Genomic DNA, 21,692 nt, shown 5'->3' on the forward strand with positions numbered 1-21,692 from the left:
TATCAGTATTATACTGAGCTGTAACCATGACCTCCTGCTAGTGCCTTGCTCAGAGGCACAGTATGAAAACACAACACGAGGAGCAAAAGTAACATCATGAAATAAAAGCTGCATGAACACAAACAGTGTCGTTGACAGAACATCCGTCCTCTGAACACTCGGCCTTCATTAAGTTATATTTCTGCAGGATCAGCGTGTCGACAGTCATGTGATGCAGTCACATGATATTCCAGAAACAGATAATCAACATTATAGTCATGTGTCCTTCTCACTGCTTCAAGGTTCAACTTTGCTTTTATCGTCTCCTGAAAGAGAAACTTTGATTAAATGAACTTCTGAGTAGAAACAAATAATAAAGCACTTAATTAAGAATAAAAACAGTTGTACTCGATGAAACTGCAGTTTGGTGAAATAAGACTGAATAAAGCCTTTTATCTCTCCACCTTCTCTGATTCTACTTCATACTGGTTTTATTCTGTTTTTACTATTTTTAATTATCGTCAGAGTTGGAAGTTTTTTGTTCTATGTGAAGAACTTTGTTTTATAAGTGATGATCTGAACTCAATGAAACTGTGACAACTTTCAGCTCAAAGTGTTTCACAGCTTTGTGCTGCACACATGAAAGTTTGAAGTTAAATTAATGTGTGTGAAGTTTGAAGTTGAGTTGAAGGGAAAGAACCACAAAAAATAGAACACATATAAGACTAAAAAAAAAAAAAAAAACAATTTAAGCTAAAGCTATTGTAAAAGAAAACTGAATAACAGGTTATCATTTGATGTATTCCTTCAATATATCATCCATGTTTCAGACAGTGTTTAAGTTCAGTTTAGTGTTAGTGTGTGTGTGCTGTGTCTATTCTAAACTTAGTTCTTTGCTGTGTAAGATGAGGCAGTTGTGTGTCTAACAGTTAAGTTTATTCTGTTATACCTTTACCTGAGCCAGTGATAAGATAAACTGTAGTTATGAGGATGTTTATGTGTAAAACTGATCAGCTTTAGAGGATAGTGTGGTTTGTCCTTAATTTAATATAGTAGTGATGTTATTTTGTGATGCTACTTGGTGCTTATGTACTGTCATATATGGTCGTGAAGAAAGTCTGTTCCTAGGTTAGCTGAACTTTTGACTTATGTTTCTATCTGAGGGTTGCTGACCTGTAAGGTTAGTAAGCAGATGTCTGAAATTCTGTACGAGTAGTATTTAAGGGACTGGTTAACCTTTCAGACAAAGAAAAGATATCTAGGTGGTATCTTTGTCTCCAGAACTATGATGCTTTATACTTCTGATTGTATTATTTGATTACACTATTTCATAACCTGACAATGCTCTCTTTGTGTGTTTATTGATTGATCAGCAATTTCCCATTACACTATAAATACATTACAGACCAACACATCACAATACTCGGGTCATAAAAAAGATTTATGTATTGTGCAAATATAAGAGTCTGATAGTGCAACTCTGCAGCCTTCAGAGGTCAAATGTTTGATGCATTAATATCTATAGAGTACGTAGTAATCATAATATGAATATAGTTACTGTAAATATAATAATAAAAACAAAAATATTGAATATACAGCCTGACCGGTTCACATCCAGGCAATGAATCCGTCGTCATTTACTGTATTTCTGACAATAAACAGGACAAAACTGTAACACTTTAACTTTTATTGACTGACAACAACACTGGCAGCAGAGTAAACCTTAATTATACACTACTGTAAATCACAGGAATCAACTAATTACATCTACTCTCCATTTCCAGAATCAGAGAACATGTGCTGAGATCATAAACGGACAATAAATATTCATATATTCAACAACATAAAAATCAAATAACTTCATCACCAGAATCACCAGTATGATCAGAAAGAGTCACACGCTACTGGAAGGTGTTTAGTGCTGTTTTTTGGAGGGAAGAAGTCAGAAATAAGGAAAGATAACAGTGACAGAAGAAGAGTTAACAGGCTGCAGGAAAGATAATAAATACAAAGTCACATTTGACATCGTTCTGTATATTATTAATTAGCCCATATAATACAAAAAAGGTATATCATACATATATACACTGGCATGAAAAGGAAAGATCAGGATGTGTAGCTGAACTAAACCTTTCTGTGAAGTTTATTTAAAGAAGCTCAGACTGACCTGAAGCTCAGCTCAACCTGCCAGCAGGATCTCTTCATCAACTAAAAGTATCTTCAGGACCATAACTGTGTTTTTACATGTTTTAGCTCATTTTATACAAATCAAATATACTTAACGTTGTATTAACTGTTGTCCACAAGGGGCAGAAAGGATAAGCAGTAAACTCCACACCTGACCTGAGCGTTAAGTACTGTCAGTAATGACCTGTGGGGTTCCTCAGGGATCTGGTCTCGGTTCTTTTATATTTTCATATGTGTGCGCTAATATACAGCAGCTCAAATGTCACAAAAAAAAAAGATCCACATGAGCTTTTTCCTGGTCTGACACTTCTGTGCTAAAAGTTACGTGATGTTTAGGCTCGTTGTTCATCTGATGGTTCCCGGGTCTCAGATGTGAGATTTTGCTGCTTTTCCTCGTCTGTATGTTACAGTGAATTAAACCGTTCTGGGTTCAGGACTGTTGGTCGTTTGCTTCACTTGCTTAACGACTTTAAAAAAAAAATAAAGGCAACCTTGTTTAAAGCTGCACTGACTGATATTTTGGCCTCTTGGGACACCGTAGAAACAAGCTGTAAACATCCAACAGCTGCGTAGAGCTGCAGAGACGCTCGTTTGATGTTTTATTAAACTAGTTTCACTTCTATTAATATTTGTTTTCTAATCAAATCTGATCTAAAAGTCAGTTTTCAGTTGAATTTCATACTTTAGTGAAATAAATAAAGGAGGGAAGTAAAGCAGGTTTAAACATAGAAAACACTGGAATGGTCCTTTAAAGGTCACTTCTCTGTATCTTTACACCCTGGATGGGAAAAGGAAACATCTGCTGTTTTCACTTCAAGATGATAAAGATATTTTTTAGAACCATTTCATCTTTAAATACCACGTAGAGGAAGAGTTTCAACAATCAGGTAACAAAGTTCACATAGTTGATTTATAAATTTACAGTCATAATCAGATTGAAAGAAGTTTCTGTACAACCACCAAATCCAAATTACACTGGTGAGAATGGAAGCAAATAATAATGATTAGAATCTATAAACAACCAAATACCTCAAATTTAATCACCACTGAATGCTTCATGTTGATATTTAAAGATCTGCTTTCAATGATCAGCTGAGTTGAACAGTTCAGTTCAGTCAGTTTGACAGAAATTTTCCTCCCTCGTGTAAAAGTTCAGAATCTATTAATACGTAAAACATGTTAGTTTACACTTGTGTGTTTTTCCTCCTTCAGCAGATGAACCTGCACATATTTTACATCCTTCTGCTGAGAGACGAGAACATCACAGTCCAGAAAAACAGGTTTTATACCAGAGAGAGACTTTAAATAGCACTCAGACCGTCTGAAATCTGATCTGAAACCTGGAAAATCTTGTTTTCTTCTGACCTGCGGCGGTCGAACGTCTCACCTCGCACTGTTTACAGGTCTGACCACAGCGCGTCCTATCAGGTTACATTCTGTCAGTCACATGATGCAAACAGAGGACAAAGTATCTATTTTCATTTTTTTCCCCTAAATTTCAGCAAACTCTATTTGTAGTTTCTGTTCAGCTGGAGGATAAATGAGTGTTTGGAAAGTGAAAGAGCAGCAATAAGTGATGATTCTCACAGCTCAGCACTTTATTCATCGTGTCTTTTTATCGTCTTGTGTTTTGATTTTGTTTGTGTTTTTATGCTGCGAGATGAATTTCCTCCTTCTGAACCTCCACTGAAACCCAAACCGAGCAGCTTCAGGGAACCTTCCCCCCAATAAATAAAGAAGAAATAAATAAATAAATAAATAACATGATGTTTTTTGACTTGACTTGTACTTTTAGATCTGAAAAATGACGGTTAAATGTGATCGAAACACGTTTTCTATTTGAATTTGTGACTTAAAATCGAGTTTTTGAAGTTTCACGACTTAAATTAGTTTCTGGAAGTTTCAAATCAAAGCAGATAAACTCAGAGTTCAATATCTCACTGCTATAAATAAACATTCAGTGGCGGTTAAATGAATTTAAATGATTGTATTCAGTTGTTTATAATATTTAAATTATTGCGACTATTATTTGCTTCCATGTGAGAGCTGCGTAATCAATCAATATATTTTATAAATGATTAAAGTTAAAGTAGTTTTGGACATTTTGAACAAACAGCCTGATGAAACCGTTACATAATAAATCCCAAAAAGAATAGAAAATATAAATATAACAGCCTTCCACTGAGCTCCTTTAAAGTGACGTGTGGAACATGCGGCGGCCGCAGAGAGACGACATGCAGCTCACGTGATCAGCGCAGCGCGTCTGGCTTCTGGCGTTCATATCAGAATATTCCTTCATTTACCTGCAGCCAAGCTGGACATGAACAACCTGATGCAAAGACTTTATGAAAACAGTTCCAGGATGCAGATGCGTGATGTTATTTCAGACTAGCATGCATCCTCCTGCTGCTGCTGCTGCTGCTGCTGCGGTGGTGGAGGTCATGTGGTACATTCAGTCAGGTGACTGCAGCTCCTCTCCCTGCAGGTGGAGGTGTAGACAGTGATGTACGTTCCGGTTCACGGCTTCCCCCTCCGTTAGACGTCGTCAAATATCCGACTGCGAGACGATGACATGGACAGATATCGTCCCACCGTGTGCCTGAAGGACCGAACCACACGCAGCTGAGTCTAACACAGAGATACACACACACACACGCTACTTATTATGAATACACAAAGAAGAAACCATGTTTACCTGCCAGACTCTGAGTCCAGCGGGTCGTCTGTCAGAGAGTCAGCGTTGAAGTCTAAAGGTTCGGCGTCCTGCAGCAGCTCGACGCAGTCCCTCTCTGCTCGACTCCCCGTCCGGGAATATTTAGCTTCTGGTGTTAAAACACACAAAACACAAACTCAGAGACAAAGCTTCAGTTTGAGCTCAGCTAGCAGCTCTACGGACGGCCATGTTGGTTCAGACTGATCTCAAACTATCAGATTGTCTTCAGAGGATGAATCCTACTGACTTCAGTGATCATGTGACTTCCTCTAGCGCCACCAGCAGGTCTGAGTCACTTCTTCAGTGAAATATATATAATAAAATACAGTTTTCAATGAATTTGCACCAAATGTTGTTCACACATTTATTCATGTTCCTGTAATAACTTTGACTCTGTGACTTCTCCTCCTTCATCTGGTCAACATTTCAGTTTGTCTAAAGACGTTCCCATCAGCCTCAGCTGTACGTTCTGTAATGTTAGCATGCTAACATGCTAAACATCAACATGTTAGCATGCTGACATCAGCATTTAGCTAAAGTGCAGCCTCTCAGAGCTGCTAGCAGTCGCACATCTAACAGAACAGAAACGTTTCTGTTTTATCAAACGTATTGATCCACAGCGACTCTGAGACCTCCGCATGCTTTACATCAGTCTGTTATTATCTCACCTGTCACCATTTTTTTGGTGAACTTACGTCTGCTGTTGTTGGGGTTGACGGTGTCTGAGTAGCTGGTCTCCTTCATCTCATGACTGCTCCTGTTCCTGGCAGCGTAATCCTCCCGCTGGTTTCCATAACGCTCCTTCCACTCCTGAAACACATCATCATTCAGCACAACGCCTCAAACGTGTGTTTACAGTTACATGTGGCGGCTGCAAAAGGTTTAAATATTATTATATATTCTATTATAGTATTAAAATACATCTTCTACAACTAAACTCATATTTACTAGTATTAAAATGACATTTTTAGGTATTAAACTAACATTTTCAAGGACTAAAATGACATTTTTAGTGCTAATATAACATTTTACATTAGAATATATTTCAAGTATTGAAATAACATGTTTTAAAACGTATTAAAAATAATATTAAAATGACATTTTTAGGTATTAAAATACATTTTCAAGGACTAAAATGACATTTTTAGTGCTAATTTAACATTTTTTATATTAGAATATATTTCAAGTATTGAAGTCACATGTTTTCAAACTACAGTAACATTTAACTAAACTACTAAAATAACCTTTTTGTATTAAAATGACATTTTCTAGTATTAAAATAACTGATTCTCTCATGTGTGATGTGTTGGAGGAAATAAAGCTACTCACTCTCCGTCTGTTCTCTCCGTCTTCGATCCTTTGGCGTTTTCTCTTCTCTGTAAACAATAGAAACGTATTGATCGTCGTATTGAGCGGCAGCAGCACGTAGCGAAGAGCAGCCGCTGTTATCAGACTCACCTCGTCTGATCAGCTCTTTGCCCTCGTCGATCAGGTCGGACGTCATCTCACTGTCTCCTACGAACTGCTGGAAGCCCAGCAGGTTGAGGCAGCGCGTCCCCAGGCTGAGGAGAGACACGTGATTATCACTCACATCTGCAGCAGCTGTTCTCTCTCTCTCTCTCTCTCTCTCTCTCTCTCTCTCTCTCTCTCTCTCTCTCTCCACAGCCGTCACTGACGGAAACTCACCTGAAGTAGGTGGCGATGCAGAGGATGACGATCAGCATGGGGTAGTAGATGTAGAAGCCGTTAGCGATGAAGGAGAGGACTCGCATCGATCCCATGATCTGAAAAACAAGTTCAACAGTTAAAAGGTGCTGAAGCTGCGACTGAACCATCACAGACGTAGTTGTTGTTGTTTGTTGTTTGTTGTTGTTGTTATTTACGGAGGTGTAGGCTGTCTGCTCCTTCTCCTGGTGGGAGATTGCAGAGTCCATGTGGATCAAACCCAGGAAGTTCAGACACAGAGGAGGCGTCAGACGACAGAACAACCTGCACATTCAAACGTCACCGTGTCAACTTAGCAGTTTTCCTGAATTTCTACCGTTGACAGGAAGTTGAGATCACATGACGACGCCACTCACATGCCGCTGAACTGGAGGCTGTAAGCGTCGGTCTGGTGATGGGAGGCCAGGTAGTAGTAGTTGAAAACCCGGATGCGGAACACGGTGGAGTAAACGCAGGTGCACAGGAAGAAGATGGTGATGAAGCACGCCATCTGGTGGAGACGAGTGACATCACAAACCAGTCAGACAAACTGGACCAAGACTTCAAGCAGTGAACCAGTGTGATCCTCAACAAGGAGTTATTATGATCAATAACTGATCGACAGAAAACTAAACAAGCAACGATTTTAATCATCAAATAATCATTTTAGTCATTTTTTTAAGTAAAAATAACAAATATTTGCTGGTTTCAGCTTCTCAGATGTGATGATTTGAAGGTTTTCTGTCAAACATGAAAGTAAATATTTATGACTGTTGATCTGATAAAACGGGTGTCAAACAGCATCAAAGGGCCAGATGTAACTTTTAAATGTAACTAAATGTAACTACTTAATGTTAAATAACTCTGAATGTGTTACTTATTCAAGTCACAGATATTATATATATATATTTGCATAGATGTAAAAACAATATGTTTGCTTGTTGCTTTGTAATTATAACATAAATGAACAACACATGACTCCATCAACCAACCATCAAACTATCTGAGAGAAGAAAGAAAAATATCATCAAACACCAGTTATGACGTCGTTAACTTGGTTCAAAATGTTTTTTGTCACAGTCAACAGAACATGTGTGTCTGATGGGAAACAGCTGCTCAGAGACCTTCAACTCTGAAAAAGACTTTGAAGTCATGATAAAACTTTCGCTGCTGTGTTGTTTTTTGTTTCATGAACAGATTCTGCTGCGATCACAGTTTGTCTTTTAGTTCTTGGACTAATTTGTTGTTTTTCTTGGAGGCTGTTTTTGGCGTCCTCAGCTCCGTGTTTGACCACAGACGCCTCATAACACAAAAGACAAACTGGTTTTTCTCTTTCTGGACATTTTGGACTCATTATTTATCTCAATTCCACTTGTTGGGAAAATCACATTGATGTGGACACATCACAGTCTAGCGGCAGGATACCGTCACTTCCTGGGTAACATAATCGGCATGCATTGTGGGAAATGTAGTTTTCAGTCAATGCCTGTTTTTACAATCAGATGTTTTTCTCTGGCGGGCCACATGTGAAACGAGACATCTGAAGATGACGCTTTATGACATCATAACCTTTTCTAGACAGACGTATGGACAGAGAGAGCCGTCGTCAGCTGCAGGTCTGGTGTGATGCGTCTCACCTCGATGTACAGGTAGTTATAATCTCTTTCAGCCAGCTGGATGAAGACGGCGAACAGGGAGAGGACGGGCCGGGTGCTGAAGAAGGTGCACTCAGACCAGACCACCGCCACGCTGAACAGGGTCAGGACCACCGACAGCAGCCGGTAGAACCAGCGCTTCAGGAGACACTCCCAGTACCACTCTGGAGACACACACACACACACACACACACACACACACACACACACACACACACACACACACACACACACACAGGACGTCACTGCTCGGCTCAAAGGCAACAGCTGATTCATCCTAAACATTTCCTGTTTCTTTTCACACAGTCTGACTTTCTGATCCAATGATTCCCCTCATTATTAAAGGATGCTTCCCAGTGTTCCCAGTGTGTGTTAAACCAGCAGTCAGGTGTCCATATGAGCAGTGAAAGAGGTTTCCTCGCTGACTCACCTACAGTCGGCGTGTAAACGTATCTGCTGAACCAGCCGGCTGGCTCGGAGGACGGGAAGCTGTGGACAAACTGGTGGGTTGAACTGGTCTCATTCTTGGCCACGTCCTCCAGATGGATGGCCTGCTGCAGGAGGATCTGCCACTGCACACGCGTCCTGTTGTGTCTCTGCACCGCGTAGATCACCTGGACACACACACACACACACACACACACACACACACACACACACACACACACACACACACACACACACACACACACACAAACACACACAAACACACACACACACAGCGTTTAACGTTTAGCATCATTCATGGAGAACAAAGACGTTTCTGACACATTGACAGTTTGATCATAGTGTGAAGTAACTCACTAATATTTCAGCACTAACAGAAGTCTTTCAGGAACGTTTGATGATTTTTTTGATGACACTGTGATATTTGTTGTCAGAATAACCTTCATAACCTTCTGCCGTTCAGTGTTTTTCCTCCTCTTCAAACATGCATCCTGACCTGAAGGGTTTAACATATCCAGGCTCTCTGTGATCTGGATCAACAAACCCTGAACTCACCATCAGAGATGAGTGTTATCACCACGGTAGTTATGAACCTTCTTTGTTAACTCAGGCTTTCTGCTTCAGGCTCTGTGAGCGTCTCCATGAAAGGAGGCGTTTAGTGTCATTTGACTCTTTTTCTGCACAGAATGGACCAATCACATGCTGCTGCTTCAGTCAGGAGGAACAGGTCGTTATAACGGAGAGATATTGAAGAATATAAATAAATTATCACAACAAAAAGCAACACTGTTGCTGCAAATAAGGTGAGAGATGAATGCTGGCAGAAAACTGCTGATGTAAATTCATTCATTGTATATTATATATTATATGGTATAAGTTACCATGGTGATGTAGCAGGTTAAAAGAGAGTTACCATGGTGATGTAGCAGGTTAAAAGAGAGTTACCATGGTGATGTAGCAGGTTAAAAGAGAGTTACCATGGTGATGTAGCAGGTTAAAAGAGAGTTACCATGGTGATGTAGCAGGTTAAAAGAGAGTTGCCATGGTGACATTGTAAACCCTGCAGGCTGAACACACCTCACTGACCCGCTGATCTCTGTTCATAGTTCCTTCAGTTCTTCCTGCTCTCGTCTGGTTTTTATTACTGTAACTCCATCGTTTCCTGTTTTAACAGTTTTCTTTCTCCTCTAAAGGTTCAGCCTCAAACTATCTATGACCTCTGACCTTCTGAGCCTGAAGGCCTAAACGCACCACAGAACCAACAGGAATCTGTCGTTTTGTCCTCGTATTAACTGCTAGTCGGACGTAATGAATGAAAAGGAGGAAGGTTGATTGTTTGATGCTTATTTATTTGTGAAATAATCAGAATCAAACGTTTTATTTCTCTCATTCTCGTTTTTGTTCTCGCAACCGCTCGCTCTCCTCACTCGACCACCACTGCGCTGTCTCTCTCTCTCTCTTTGTTGGCTGCAGAGAAAACAGTTTTGGTCGCCAGGTCCAAAAATCGAATCGAGGTTGGAGTCGACGCGTCGAGGCTTCCAGTCGAGGCTTTAGACCTTCTGAGGCGGCAGCAGGTCTCCTGACATCCAGAGGTGACGGAGTCTTCACGGCTTTGGATTCCTTACTGGAGGAACGTAAAGCACCAGTAAGCTTCATGGTGTTTATTGCACTGAGCATGTTGTGCTGCTGTATTGATTGTAAAGCCTCCTGAGGCAAACTTGTGATCTGTGATCTGTAGATACACAAATATTAGGCCGTAAAAATAAAATCATATTAACTGGACTTGTCTCTCAGCTTTCTTTGTTCATTCTTGACACAACGAAACTACGGACGTCTTCCAGGAGAGACTGTTCTCCCTGTATTTTATCGACGATCACGTCTCCTCTCTGTGAAATAAACACTTCAGGATCTTCATCTATAAACTCATCCTGTCAGGAACTCTGCACCTCTTAAACAGAATAAACTGTTAACTGATTCTCTATTGATTGTGTCCATCAGACATGTGCAGGTGATGCAGTGTGACGAGGTCGTGACACGACGTCTTCTTTCCTTTAACGCTCTTATTAAACACAACGTGATATTTTTATATTCTGCTCGTCTGATTATAAATAAATGTTATTTTTTGTCTCATTTTGTCTCTTATGAAAAAGACTTTTTTAAGATCAAGAGACGAACAGAAAGTTAAAATAAGAAACGACGTCTAAGAATAACTCAGAAACAGGAAGTTTCCTGAAGATGAAGAGCGAGCGTCCTGACTCTTCCTCTCACCTGTTTATGAAGCTTCACCAGACTCTTCTCGCTGGGGTAGGTGTTCTGTTTGTCATCAAAGTCCTCGTAGTCGTCCATGTTCCTGCCCATCTTCTCCTGGTAGTCTAGCGGACACTGAGGAGGAAGAGGAAGAGGAAGAGGAGGAGTCTGATCAATCTGTCTGATCACATGTCAGATATGAAGCAGCTGTCGGATCATATTTACCTTCCTGAGGATGGTGTCGATGTACTTCCTCAGCGGATGGTTATACTTGATGGACTCACTGACTTTTCTGACCTCCTGCAGCAGAACAGACGTCACAGTAAACAAACTTCTTCTTCTCCTCGTGTGTGTGTGTGTGTGTGTGTGTGTGTGTGTGTGTGTGTGTGTGTGTGTGTGTGTGTGTGTGTGTGTGTGTGTGTGCGCGTGGCGCTCACCTCCATGACGTCCTCCAGGTTCTCCTCCGCGTCGGCCTTCTCCGTCATCAGCTTGGACGCCTTGAAGTACGTCTTGATGAGCAAGTGTCCGTGTCGCGAGGCGTTCCAGTAGGAGCGAGGGATTTCCACCAGACCGTAGCCGAGCAGCAGCACCAGCAGGAACAGACCCCAGGTGTTCGCCGCCGTGATGCCGATGGTCTGCAGCTCGTACCTGAACATCAGAGCAGGCCGCTGTGTTCACTAAACCCTCTCTGACAGGTTTCAACTTTAACTGTTCATCTGTAGTTTATCACACACATCGATTAATCTGCAGATTATTTTCTCATTTAATCTATAAAATGTTTCTCAGAAGCTGCAGCGATCTCTTCAGTTTGCTCATTTTGTCTAAAACCTGAAGATTGTTCATTTACTGTCACATGTGACAAAGAAAATCAGCAAAACGTCACATTTTAAAGGCTGAAACTGGAGAATATTTGGTGTTCAACTAATCATTGAAGCTTTAAACTTCAACAACTGAAGAGTTTTAGAATTTAGAGACAGATTTAGTCTTGTTTCTATGATGTTACTACATCTATCTACTGTAAACCTACACTGGTTTAGCCATGTTAGCAGTGTTGCTACCGAGAGGTTTGTGGTCCAGACTGAAAATATCTCAACATCTGATCATCTGATCATCTGCTCTAAACATTCATTTAAACAACACTTTAGTTTATGAACAAATACCTGCAAACTACAGACGAGTGTGTTTAGTGCTAATTAGCTAATGTTAGCATGCTAGCAACACACTAAACCAACACAGTGAACATTAGAGCTGCTCTCTCAGATCATGATGTTAGCGTTTAGCGGAGCTGCCTGCGTGTTAGCTGCATGCTAACAGCAGATTATAAAGACTTCATAATCCTGAAGGTCATATTTCACAAACATCAGCTGGGGTCAAAGTTCAACTAAACTCAACTTCCTTGCAGTGCGACTCCGCCCACAGCAGACATGTTTGTTTGTTTGTTTACAGAAGTCTCTCTCGTTTGTTTGTTTGTTTATTGACTTGAAGATCACATGAGGAGCACAACGGAAGTAACGATTAACTGATCAGTCGTCTGACAGAAAATTAATCAGCAACTATTTTGATTATTGATTAATTGTTTTGAGTTTGATTTGATCTTTTAAATACTCAAATTCTCTGATTGCAGCTTCTTAAATATATTATTAATCTATTATTCCTGATATCTTATTATCACTTTGGTCAACTGTGGTTGTTTTTAAATGTGCTTTATAAATAAATTTGACTTGATTTGATTTAAATATGAATATTTTCTGGTTTCTTTAGTTTCTCTGACAGTAAAGTGAATATTTTGGACTTTATGATCCACGTTTTCACCATTTTTTTTTGACATTTTAATGACTAATCAATGAATCAATAATAAAAATGATCATTAGTTGCAGCTCTAATTGTGTCATATTTCATGACTGTGATTCATCTTGTTTAATAACATCTGACCGTTATGTTCATACGATGAATTCTGCAGCCTGACGATAAAACATCAGTCACGTCCTGACAGGAAACATGTTTTTGTTTTTGTTTTTGTGTAAACGAGCAGTCTGTGGAGACTCCGGCTGCTTCCTGTCACTCACCAGGACAGGTGCCACTCGGGGTGAACGGCCACGTATATGAGCAGCGAGCCGAAGATCAGCAGGTAGGTCCCGTAATAAATGGCGTTCTCGATCAGAGCCGTTTTAATCTTCCCCGTGATGGAGAAGCCTCCGGAGCGAGCGTAGGACTGCATGAAGGGCAGCAGCAGCCTGGAAACACAAACAAAACAAACAAACAAACAAACAAATCTACTGTGATCTTACATGTTAACAAGTTGTACAACAAACAACAGACGGTTGAGACTCTTACTGACCACGTGAGACACTGAGACGTCCAGTAGACGACCCTCCAGAACACCGGCATGATGCCGTCTGGGATGTAGCTCCACGGCTTGTAGCACGGCTTCGGAGCGCTGGCACAGAGAGGAGGAAGAGTATAAACATTCATACACAACCAGCAGACTCTTCATCACTTAGATTAGACAGACTGACGACTACTCTGATCATCTAGTCATTGATTTCAGTCTTTTTGAAGAGAAAATACAAAAACTCTGGTCTGATTGCAGCTTTTTAAATGTGAATGTAAACAGTTTGTATGACAGTAAAGATGTTTTTACTATTTTATACACTAAACAGCTGATTAATTAATCAATTATAATAAATACAATAAGACCTGGTTGCAGCTCTACACAGATACAAGACAGTAAAGTGATTTATGTTATTCATAAACAGATTCAGGTCGTCATTATAAACTCATTTCATGAATATTAAACACTGTTTGACTCTCTCTCCTCGTCTCCTCGTCTCCTCGTCTCCTCGTCTCCTCCGTCCTCCTGCCTGTGAAATCAGTCTCAGCGCGTCGTGTTTCCCTTCATAAGATGCATCTGACAGCTGTGTGGTTTAAAAGAGACGACACACAGCTGGAAGATACAAACCATCTGTACTGCTTCACACAATAAAATATATATATATATATATATATATATATATATATATATATATATATATATATATATATATATATATATGTGTGTGTGTGTGTGTGTGTGCGTTAAGTAAAATATAACAACGTATGACATCCGTACACTCGTCATATTGAGCCATGTTGTGATATGAGTTAAAAGTAAATATAGAAGTTATGAACACTGATGATGCAGCTCTGACAAACCTCATATTTAACTGTCATGGCGGCTCTGAAGCGAGGAGAGGAGGTGAGGAGAGGAGGTGAGGAGGTGAGGAGGTGAGGTGAGGAGGTGAGGAGAGGAGGTGAGGAGGTGAGGAGGTGAGGTGAGGAGGTGAGGAGGTGAGGAGGTGAGGTGAGGAGGTGAGGAGAGGAGGAGAGGAGGTGAGGAGGTGAGGTGAGGAGGAGAGGATGTAGAAACTGAGAAGTGAGAAGAGGGGAGTGTCTGTTGGTAACAGACGTCGCTGCTGGAGGACTAAATAATGATACCAGAGAAGAAGAGAGTTCCCTCTCAGGCTGCAGTCACTGATACGTTTCATCTATTAGAGGATTTAGTTGCTGTTTCATAACGTCTCAGGCTGCGTCTCTCTCTTTAAACAGTTTGTAACGGGAGCAGCAGCAGCGTGACGTCAGGCGCAGCGTCTATTCTGCACTGAGCTGCACGTTTGGTGATAAAATGTTGATCTTTGGGTAAAACGCTGCACTCGTCACTGTCACTTTTTTTAGCCAGCCGTCCAATCACAGTAGAGGAGGGGCGGGACAAATACCACAAAGACCAACCGTCACATCCTTCATGTACAAGTGCTGAATAATGACAAGAGTGGACGTTACCCGGGTTACCTCGCTGGGATGTCTGTTGCGAGCGTGTCTCCCTACATGACTCAGCGTTCTCTGTAAGCAGAGCAGGAACTCGTGCCGACGTTTCTACATTCAGTGTAGTGAAATGAGGTACTTGCGACACATAAATTAACTGCACTTCCCCAGATGTTCTGTATCATAGCAACCAAAGCGTCTCAGCTGAACTAACGCTGCCATCTGGGTGTTTTCAGCTGAGATAAAACAACCTGTAACAGTGACGCAGCTGCACAGCTGAAAGAACACGCAGGAAGTTCTGGTTGAGTTTTTACTGCAGAAGAACTAAAACTATTTCAGCATCCTTGTAACACAAAACCTGATGAAACTCTGTCGTTAACGTGGTTTTAGTGCTGCATCGTTGTTGTAACTAACTGAACTAGAAAGAAACCAGCAGCCACCATGTTCTCACCTTTAATCTGTTCTGGATTTTAAAGGATCATTCTGCTGATTTTCTATATTTGTCTTCATGTTTGGATCCAAACCAACATTGAACTGATCTACTAACCAGTATTATGTTTGTATCAAAGCTGATATATCTGATTAAAACACGTCAGCTGTTCCGGGTCACATGTTCCTTCATCATGTTTTCAGTCTCTGCAGAGTAGTTCTGTGTAAGACAGACGCTACTGAGCATGTGCAGGAACGTTGTTCTGTTTACAGCTGCAGATCATCAAAACACTAAAACACTCTGAACTGTTTCTGTTTTAAATAAATTACTTACAAATGTCTGCTGAGCTGCAACATCTGTTCAATTAATCAATCAACATGAAGTTGAAACTATTTTGATGATCGATTCATCATTTAAAGTGATTTTTAAGTAAAAAAATCTAAACAATGTCTTGTTTTAGGCTCTGAAATGAGAATATTTGCTGTTTTTTTTGTCTTAACATTTTAGTAAATTGAATATTTTACAGACCTGTGACATCACAAACAAGCTAACGAAGCTGTAAACAGAACCGCGTTCCTGCACACGCTCAGTCTTCATCAGCGTTATCTGACCATCGTCATCGTTTGGTTTGTAAAATGAAAGAAAACACTGAAAAAGTCTCAAAGCCTGATGTGATATTCAGCTCACTATTACACCAGAATCAGCAGAAGCTGCAACCGAGAAAAAATGACTTCACTGATTCATTGATTATTAACTTTGACTGTCTGATGATTAACTAATTGATTAATTGACTTAAACGTCTGCAGACATTGATTAAAGCTACAGGAAGCAGCAGTGATCAGTGAATATAGTGAATAAGCTCAGAGACACACGTTACCTTTTAGTGGGTGTGACAGACGTGTTTACTGCGCTGTGATTGGACGGCAGGGGGCTGACGGTGGGAACAGAGACGTGCTCCTCATGATCGATCTTACACTGCTTGTAGATGGTCTGTAAAGAAGAAAACAAACACAGTTCACAGGCGGTTTGACCGGTGACACCGAGAGGGTCAAAGTTCAGCCGTCTCCTCTTGTGAACCGACCGTGCTGACGTCCAGAGGTAAGATGAAGACGATGAGGAAGCACAGGTACCAGGCCAGCAGCGTGCCGAACAGCACCATGCGCTGCTGCTTCCTGAAGTCTCCATATCGGTGCAGCAGGAACAGCGCCAGGAAAAACACCACCACGATCTCGATGCCCAGAGCCGCTCCACTCATCCTGCCGCCGCTGCTGCTGCCGCCGCCGCGCTCAGCCGCCGCCAAAAAACCTGCAGGACACAAACCACAGGCTGCTGTCATTCATCATCTAACTGTCTAAAATGTTTAATATTCAATTAACGTCATTAATTAAAAGGAAAAACAGCAAAACCATCAAATACCTGAATCCGATTTGAAATATGAAAGTGGGCAACGTGAACAACCTTAGCAACAACCTTAGCAACAACCTTAGCAACAACCTTAGCAACAACCTTAGCAACAACCTTAGCAACAAAGGCTACCGATGGACGGCCGTTTGTGTTTGCATGTGCGTGAAGCAACTAGTGGTGACTTTGCACACGAAGCGTTGAGAGCAGGTTGAAGCCCCGGCTTTTGACTTGCAGGCAGCATTTTTACATTTGTTCACCTTAAGTTTTGGAACTTTGACCATATTTAACATCCGACATCATAACTGTAAAAATAACAGAAAAATCACAGAAAGCATGACACGCCCCCTTTAAGACATATTGGTTTTTTTGCTAATTCAGTTCAGAATCGTTGCAGCTTTAATATGAACACTAATTAATAGAAATATCTGGAACTAACAGCAGCCTGCTGCAGGAAGAGCAAACAAACTGATGAACTTCTTTATGAATAATGTTCTGCAGATTATAGACGTTTATATAAACATTGTTTTGGTTGCAGGACAAGCAGGAAACAGAAAAAACTTCCTACAAACTCAAACTTCTTTTTAAAATGTGACTCATCAGAAATAATGTCATGATAATGTGGTTTTCATTTCCTACTTTTATACTTCTTTTTTTTTTTCCATCTTCCTCTGTGTGTTTTTTGTTTGTTTGTTTTCTGCAGATGCGTTTGGATGAACATACTTTTAAATTTCTATAAGCAAATTCAAAGAAATAATCACAGACTGTATAAATTAATGGACGGCGCCGCCGTGACGTCATCCGTCGGTTTGTGGACTCCCGTTCTGAAGCCTCCAGTTTGGCGTTTTGACCGTCGCCATCTTGGTTTTTTTTTGGAGCCAGAGGTGTCCATATTATAGCTGAGGAGGAGCTCGCCGGGGTCCAACTACAACCTCACACATCGCCGTGGTAACGACCTGTCAGTCACAACGTAGCCCCGCCCTAAAGCATACGCTGCTTTATCGCTTATTTTTACTGTAAATGGAACCATAATCTATTAAATAAACATCATGATGTATTGAAGAAGACTTGAAACTAATGATTGAGAGCATAAACTCATCCGGAAACAGTTTACTGAGGTCATAAACCAGTGAGGCTCATTTTCTCATTGACTTCTATACAATCAGACTTCGTTATGTAGCCTGTGGAGTCGCCCCCTGCTGGCTGTTAGAGACGCTTATAAATAAATAATAAGATGAGAAAAAAGTTCATATAAAAGCAGCTGGAGCATCCTGGTGGCTTTACTCAGACCACAGGATGTGATTTACTTCACATGAACTGATCCAACAGGTTTTAATGTGAGGTAACTTGAGGTCAGTGATCTGCTGATAAAGATAATGTCAACAATTAGTCAACTAATTGTCAGCTATTAAATTAATTGCCAACTACTTCAGATAATTGTCTGAAATGTGAAGCTGCTTCATTCAGTGTTTCTACTGGTTTTAATTGGTGGGTCTGGTTGTTCTGGGAGGACGAGACCCTAAAACCCACTGAAGGAATCCTGATCCAGAGAATCTGGTTGTTTAACAATGAAGACGACAACTGTACATCCAATAATCATCAGCAAAACGTCAAACATTTTAAGACTTTATTGTTTTTCTTGGTCTTATTTTACCAGAGAATAATAAAGTTCTGCTGATGTTTGGGTGACGTACGTCTCATATTCCTTCACATCAACGCTGGTTTTGGTTCTTTGTTCGACAGACGTCAGCTGAGACTCCTGGACGCTCTGATGGATGATTTTCTCCATTTTCAGATGTTTTGTTGACTAAATAATTCATTGATTAATCGTGAAAAATAATAAAACTAACGGTCATTTGCAGCCGTAGATCAGTGACTCTCTGTCGTTGGTCAACATGTGAACAGACATCATGTGACTGCAGCGCCGCGTGTTCACCGTTCATCTATTAACAGCAAAATGCCATAAAATGAATAAAACATCCACCATTAACTGCTTGAGAAACACTTTGATTTCACTGATGATGATGATGATGATGATGATGATGATGATGGCTGCAGTTGACACAAACACAACATTGTTCTCCATCCAGTTACTGCAGCTATACATTATAATAATAATAGTAAGGAGAGTTTTGTCAGACATGGGACTCTCCAGCAGAAGCTTGCTGACCTGTAAACCCTGAAAGGATCTTTTGTGTTGTTCCTGTAGACCGGGGGGGGGGGGGGGCAGAGGGGGCAGGGGGTCGGGGGGATGGGAGCGCCGCCGTCTACACACAGCAGGGACACACTAATGACTGATCATCCTTCTGAGTTTGACTCTTTTCATTATATTTTGGGGTATTTTATGTCTTCCATTCTCTCCCTGTTGCAGGTTTTCAGGGAGTTCAGTGAAGTCGTCTGAGGTAAATGTGTGATTTGTGATGATGAGCTTTATGAATAAAAGTGGACTTGACTTTATTAAAGCAGTAGAGTCGACAGGAAACCAGGAGACAGAGACGGCGAACGACATGCAACACATGACCAGCGGTAACGACCGACACGGATTCTGATCAGAGCTGCAACGATTAGACAGAAAATGAATCGCCAACTTTTGAGTCATGTTTAAGAAAAAAAAAAAAAAGTAGAAATTCTCTGATTCCAGCTTGATAAACGTGAATATTTTCTGGTTTCTTTCGTCTCTGTGACAGTAAACTGAAGATCTTTGGGTTGCAGACAGGACGTCGTCTTTGGGAAACACTGATCGACACTTTTCACAGTTTTCTGACATTTTATGGACCAAACAACTAATCGATTAATTAATTAATCTGGAAAATAATCAACAGGTTAAACGATTATACTAATAATAGTCAGCTGCAGCTCTACCTTTCATCCTGGTAAATACTTCTCACACATGTTTAGGCTTCATAGTAAATAGTAAATGGACTGTTCTTGTTTATCACCTTTCTAGTCTTCCCACCACTCAAAGTGCTTTTACACTATGAATCACATTCACACACATTCATACGCTGAACAAGGTCCCAACCTGCCCATCAGAGGAAACTAACCGTTCACACTGACGGATCATCAGGAGCAGTTTGGGGTTCAGCATCTTGCCGACGGACACGTCGACATGCAGACTGGAGGAGCTGGGAACCGACCTGCTCTACCTCCTGAGACACAACATCTCTACATAATTTGATCTATTAAAAACTATGAATAAGACAGCTGTGTCCTATCAGATGGGTTCAGAAGTGCTCCTTTGATCTTTCAGTATGTGAATCCTGAAATCCTTGATATTTTACAGTTTGCATTGGTTCTATAAACGCTTGGAGTGACCTTCATCTATTACTTTGAGCTTTTCTCTAACTGGTTGTCATGACCTCTCAATCACAACACTGGTGTTACAACTGTAATCCTATTATCATAATATTATATTTTATTCAAGCTAAGTCTTTCCATGTGTCACCTGTTAACCCCTGAGGTAGGAGCGGTCCTGTTTAGGAATCTCTGGTTTGATGATCTAGTAGTGATTCCTCACAATCAAACAGATCATCTCCACTATGACTATGAAGTGTGATTTAGTTTCCTTCTCAGGACTGTTTGATTTGAGGCTCATCCCTCATATTTAGACATCTTGTGACTGGTTGGGATCTCCTGATCCCAACATGTCTCAGATCAGACTGACTGAGAGTCCAGCACTGAGCTGTCTGACACACCCCATAATAACTGAATTATAACTGCTGTTTCTGAGCTGTGACCTGAAGTCAGAATAATAAACAGACGGATCAGCAGCCTCTTTTTACAAACAGCAGCACTTTACGTCATTATTAACACGCTATTCACTCACATATTGTCATACGTATGTGTGTGAAGGGTCATGTGGATATATGTAGTGTTAAATGTCAGCTGCTAACACTGCGTTACGTCAACATTACAGCTAGCTAACGTTGGCTAGCAAAATATTACCGTTACCGTCTCTGACTCTTACCGTAGTTTATTCTCGGTTTCTGTAGTTTTCGGGAGAACAGAGAAGTTCTTCCTTCACTCGTCAGACAGCTGTGAGGTTTTTTATTCCACCGTGTTTACTATGACAGTCAGCAGCTTCCTGTTAGCCTGTTAGCTCGCTGCTAGCAGCAGCATCACATCATCACATCCTGGTTTCTGCCAGAGGAGAGGACGGTGACGTCACAGGCAGGCGGACAGCGGCTCAGCGCATGCGCGGTAGACTTTCTCTTGCTGCTTTTATTTTATCTAAAAAAAAAGTATATTTTTTAAAAGATTAAAATGGATCCTGCCAACAATTTTAATCACAAGTATAACACTTACATTGACTGTAGCTTCTGTATGTGTTATTATGGCGTCGTCCTCATTACAGCTGCGACAAACAGAGGCGGAAAGTAAGTACATTTACTCAAGTACTTGTACTTTACTTGAGTATTTCTATATGATGCTACTTTATACTTCCATTCCACTACATTTCAGAGGGAAATGTACTTTCTACTCCACTACATGTATTTGACAGCTTTAGTTACTAGAGGTATGGTAAGATGGGGACTATTTACAGTAGAGCGACACAATTTGAATAGATTGAACTCATATCTGTCAGTGTACTACCCACATCATTAAAATATGTCACATATGAAATAAATATTTGCATTTAAAGAGGAGAAGTCAGGTGTTGCAACTGACCCCATACCTGCCATCTGTTGCAACGTCTCCAGGGACGGTTGCAACATCCATTAAATGGTGATCATTAACTTAGTATTTATTTTACCTATATATACATATTAGTCTGAATATTTGAACTGTTTTACAAACAATGTACTATATCTATGAAAACTGCAGTTCATTTTTCTTTTGTTTGGGCAGAGAGAAAGTCTGCCTTATGTGCAATTAATCTTACCACGTTTCAGTTTCAGTGTTAGATAGAAAAATAAGAGATAAAATGTCTATAGCTTCCTCTGAAGCTATAGACATTTTATCTCTTAGACAGCTATAGACAATGGTGCCTCCATGGTGAAACCATATAGCAGTATATTGTTTTATAACTCAAGGAAGAAAAAGAACTTATTGCAACTTTAAAACAGCATTAATGTTTATTTATCCATGAGATTAATCAGGATCTTATTTTTGTGGTTGTTCTATCAGTTAT

General features: G+C 40.5%; 1 protein-coding gene across 1 annotated transcript; it reads right to left on the reverse strand.

Moving 5' to 3' along the window:
- Nucleotides 1–1,651: 1,651 nt before the first annotated feature.
- lmbrd2b (LMBR1 domain containing 2b) lies at nt 1,652–20,765 on the reverse strand. Its single transcript, XM_044333120.1, has 18 exons — nt 20,529–20,765; nt 16,242–16,465; nt 16,038–16,150; nt 13,271–13,369; nt 12,999–13,166; nt 11,370–11,580; nt 11,158–11,232; nt 10,954–11,067; nt 8,669–8,852; nt 8,221–8,402; nt 6,961–7,094; nt 6,763–6,868; nt 6,566–6,663; nt 6,338–6,441; nt 6,209–6,255; nt 5,575–5,689; nt 4,862–4,988; nt 1,652–4,765 (listed from the first exon to the last, which is right to left on the reverse strand). The coding sequence occupies exons 2-18, from the start codon at nt 16,413–16,415 to the stop codon at nt 4,702–4,704; spliced, it is 2,115 nt and encodes a 704-aa protein (XP_044189055.1). The 5' UTR covers nt 16,416–16,465; nt 20,529–20,765; the 3' UTR covers nt 1,652–4,701.
- Between the last annotated feature and the right edge of the window lie 927 nt (nt 20,766–21,692).

This window comes from Thunnus albacares, chromosome 18 (genome assembly GCF_914725855.1).
Source record: "Thunnus albacares chromosome 18, fThuAlb1.1, whole genome shotgun sequence".
In the NCBI taxonomy this organism is placed as follows: Eukaryota; Metazoa; Chordata; class Actinopteri; order Scombriformes; family Scombridae; genus Thunnus; species Thunnus albacares.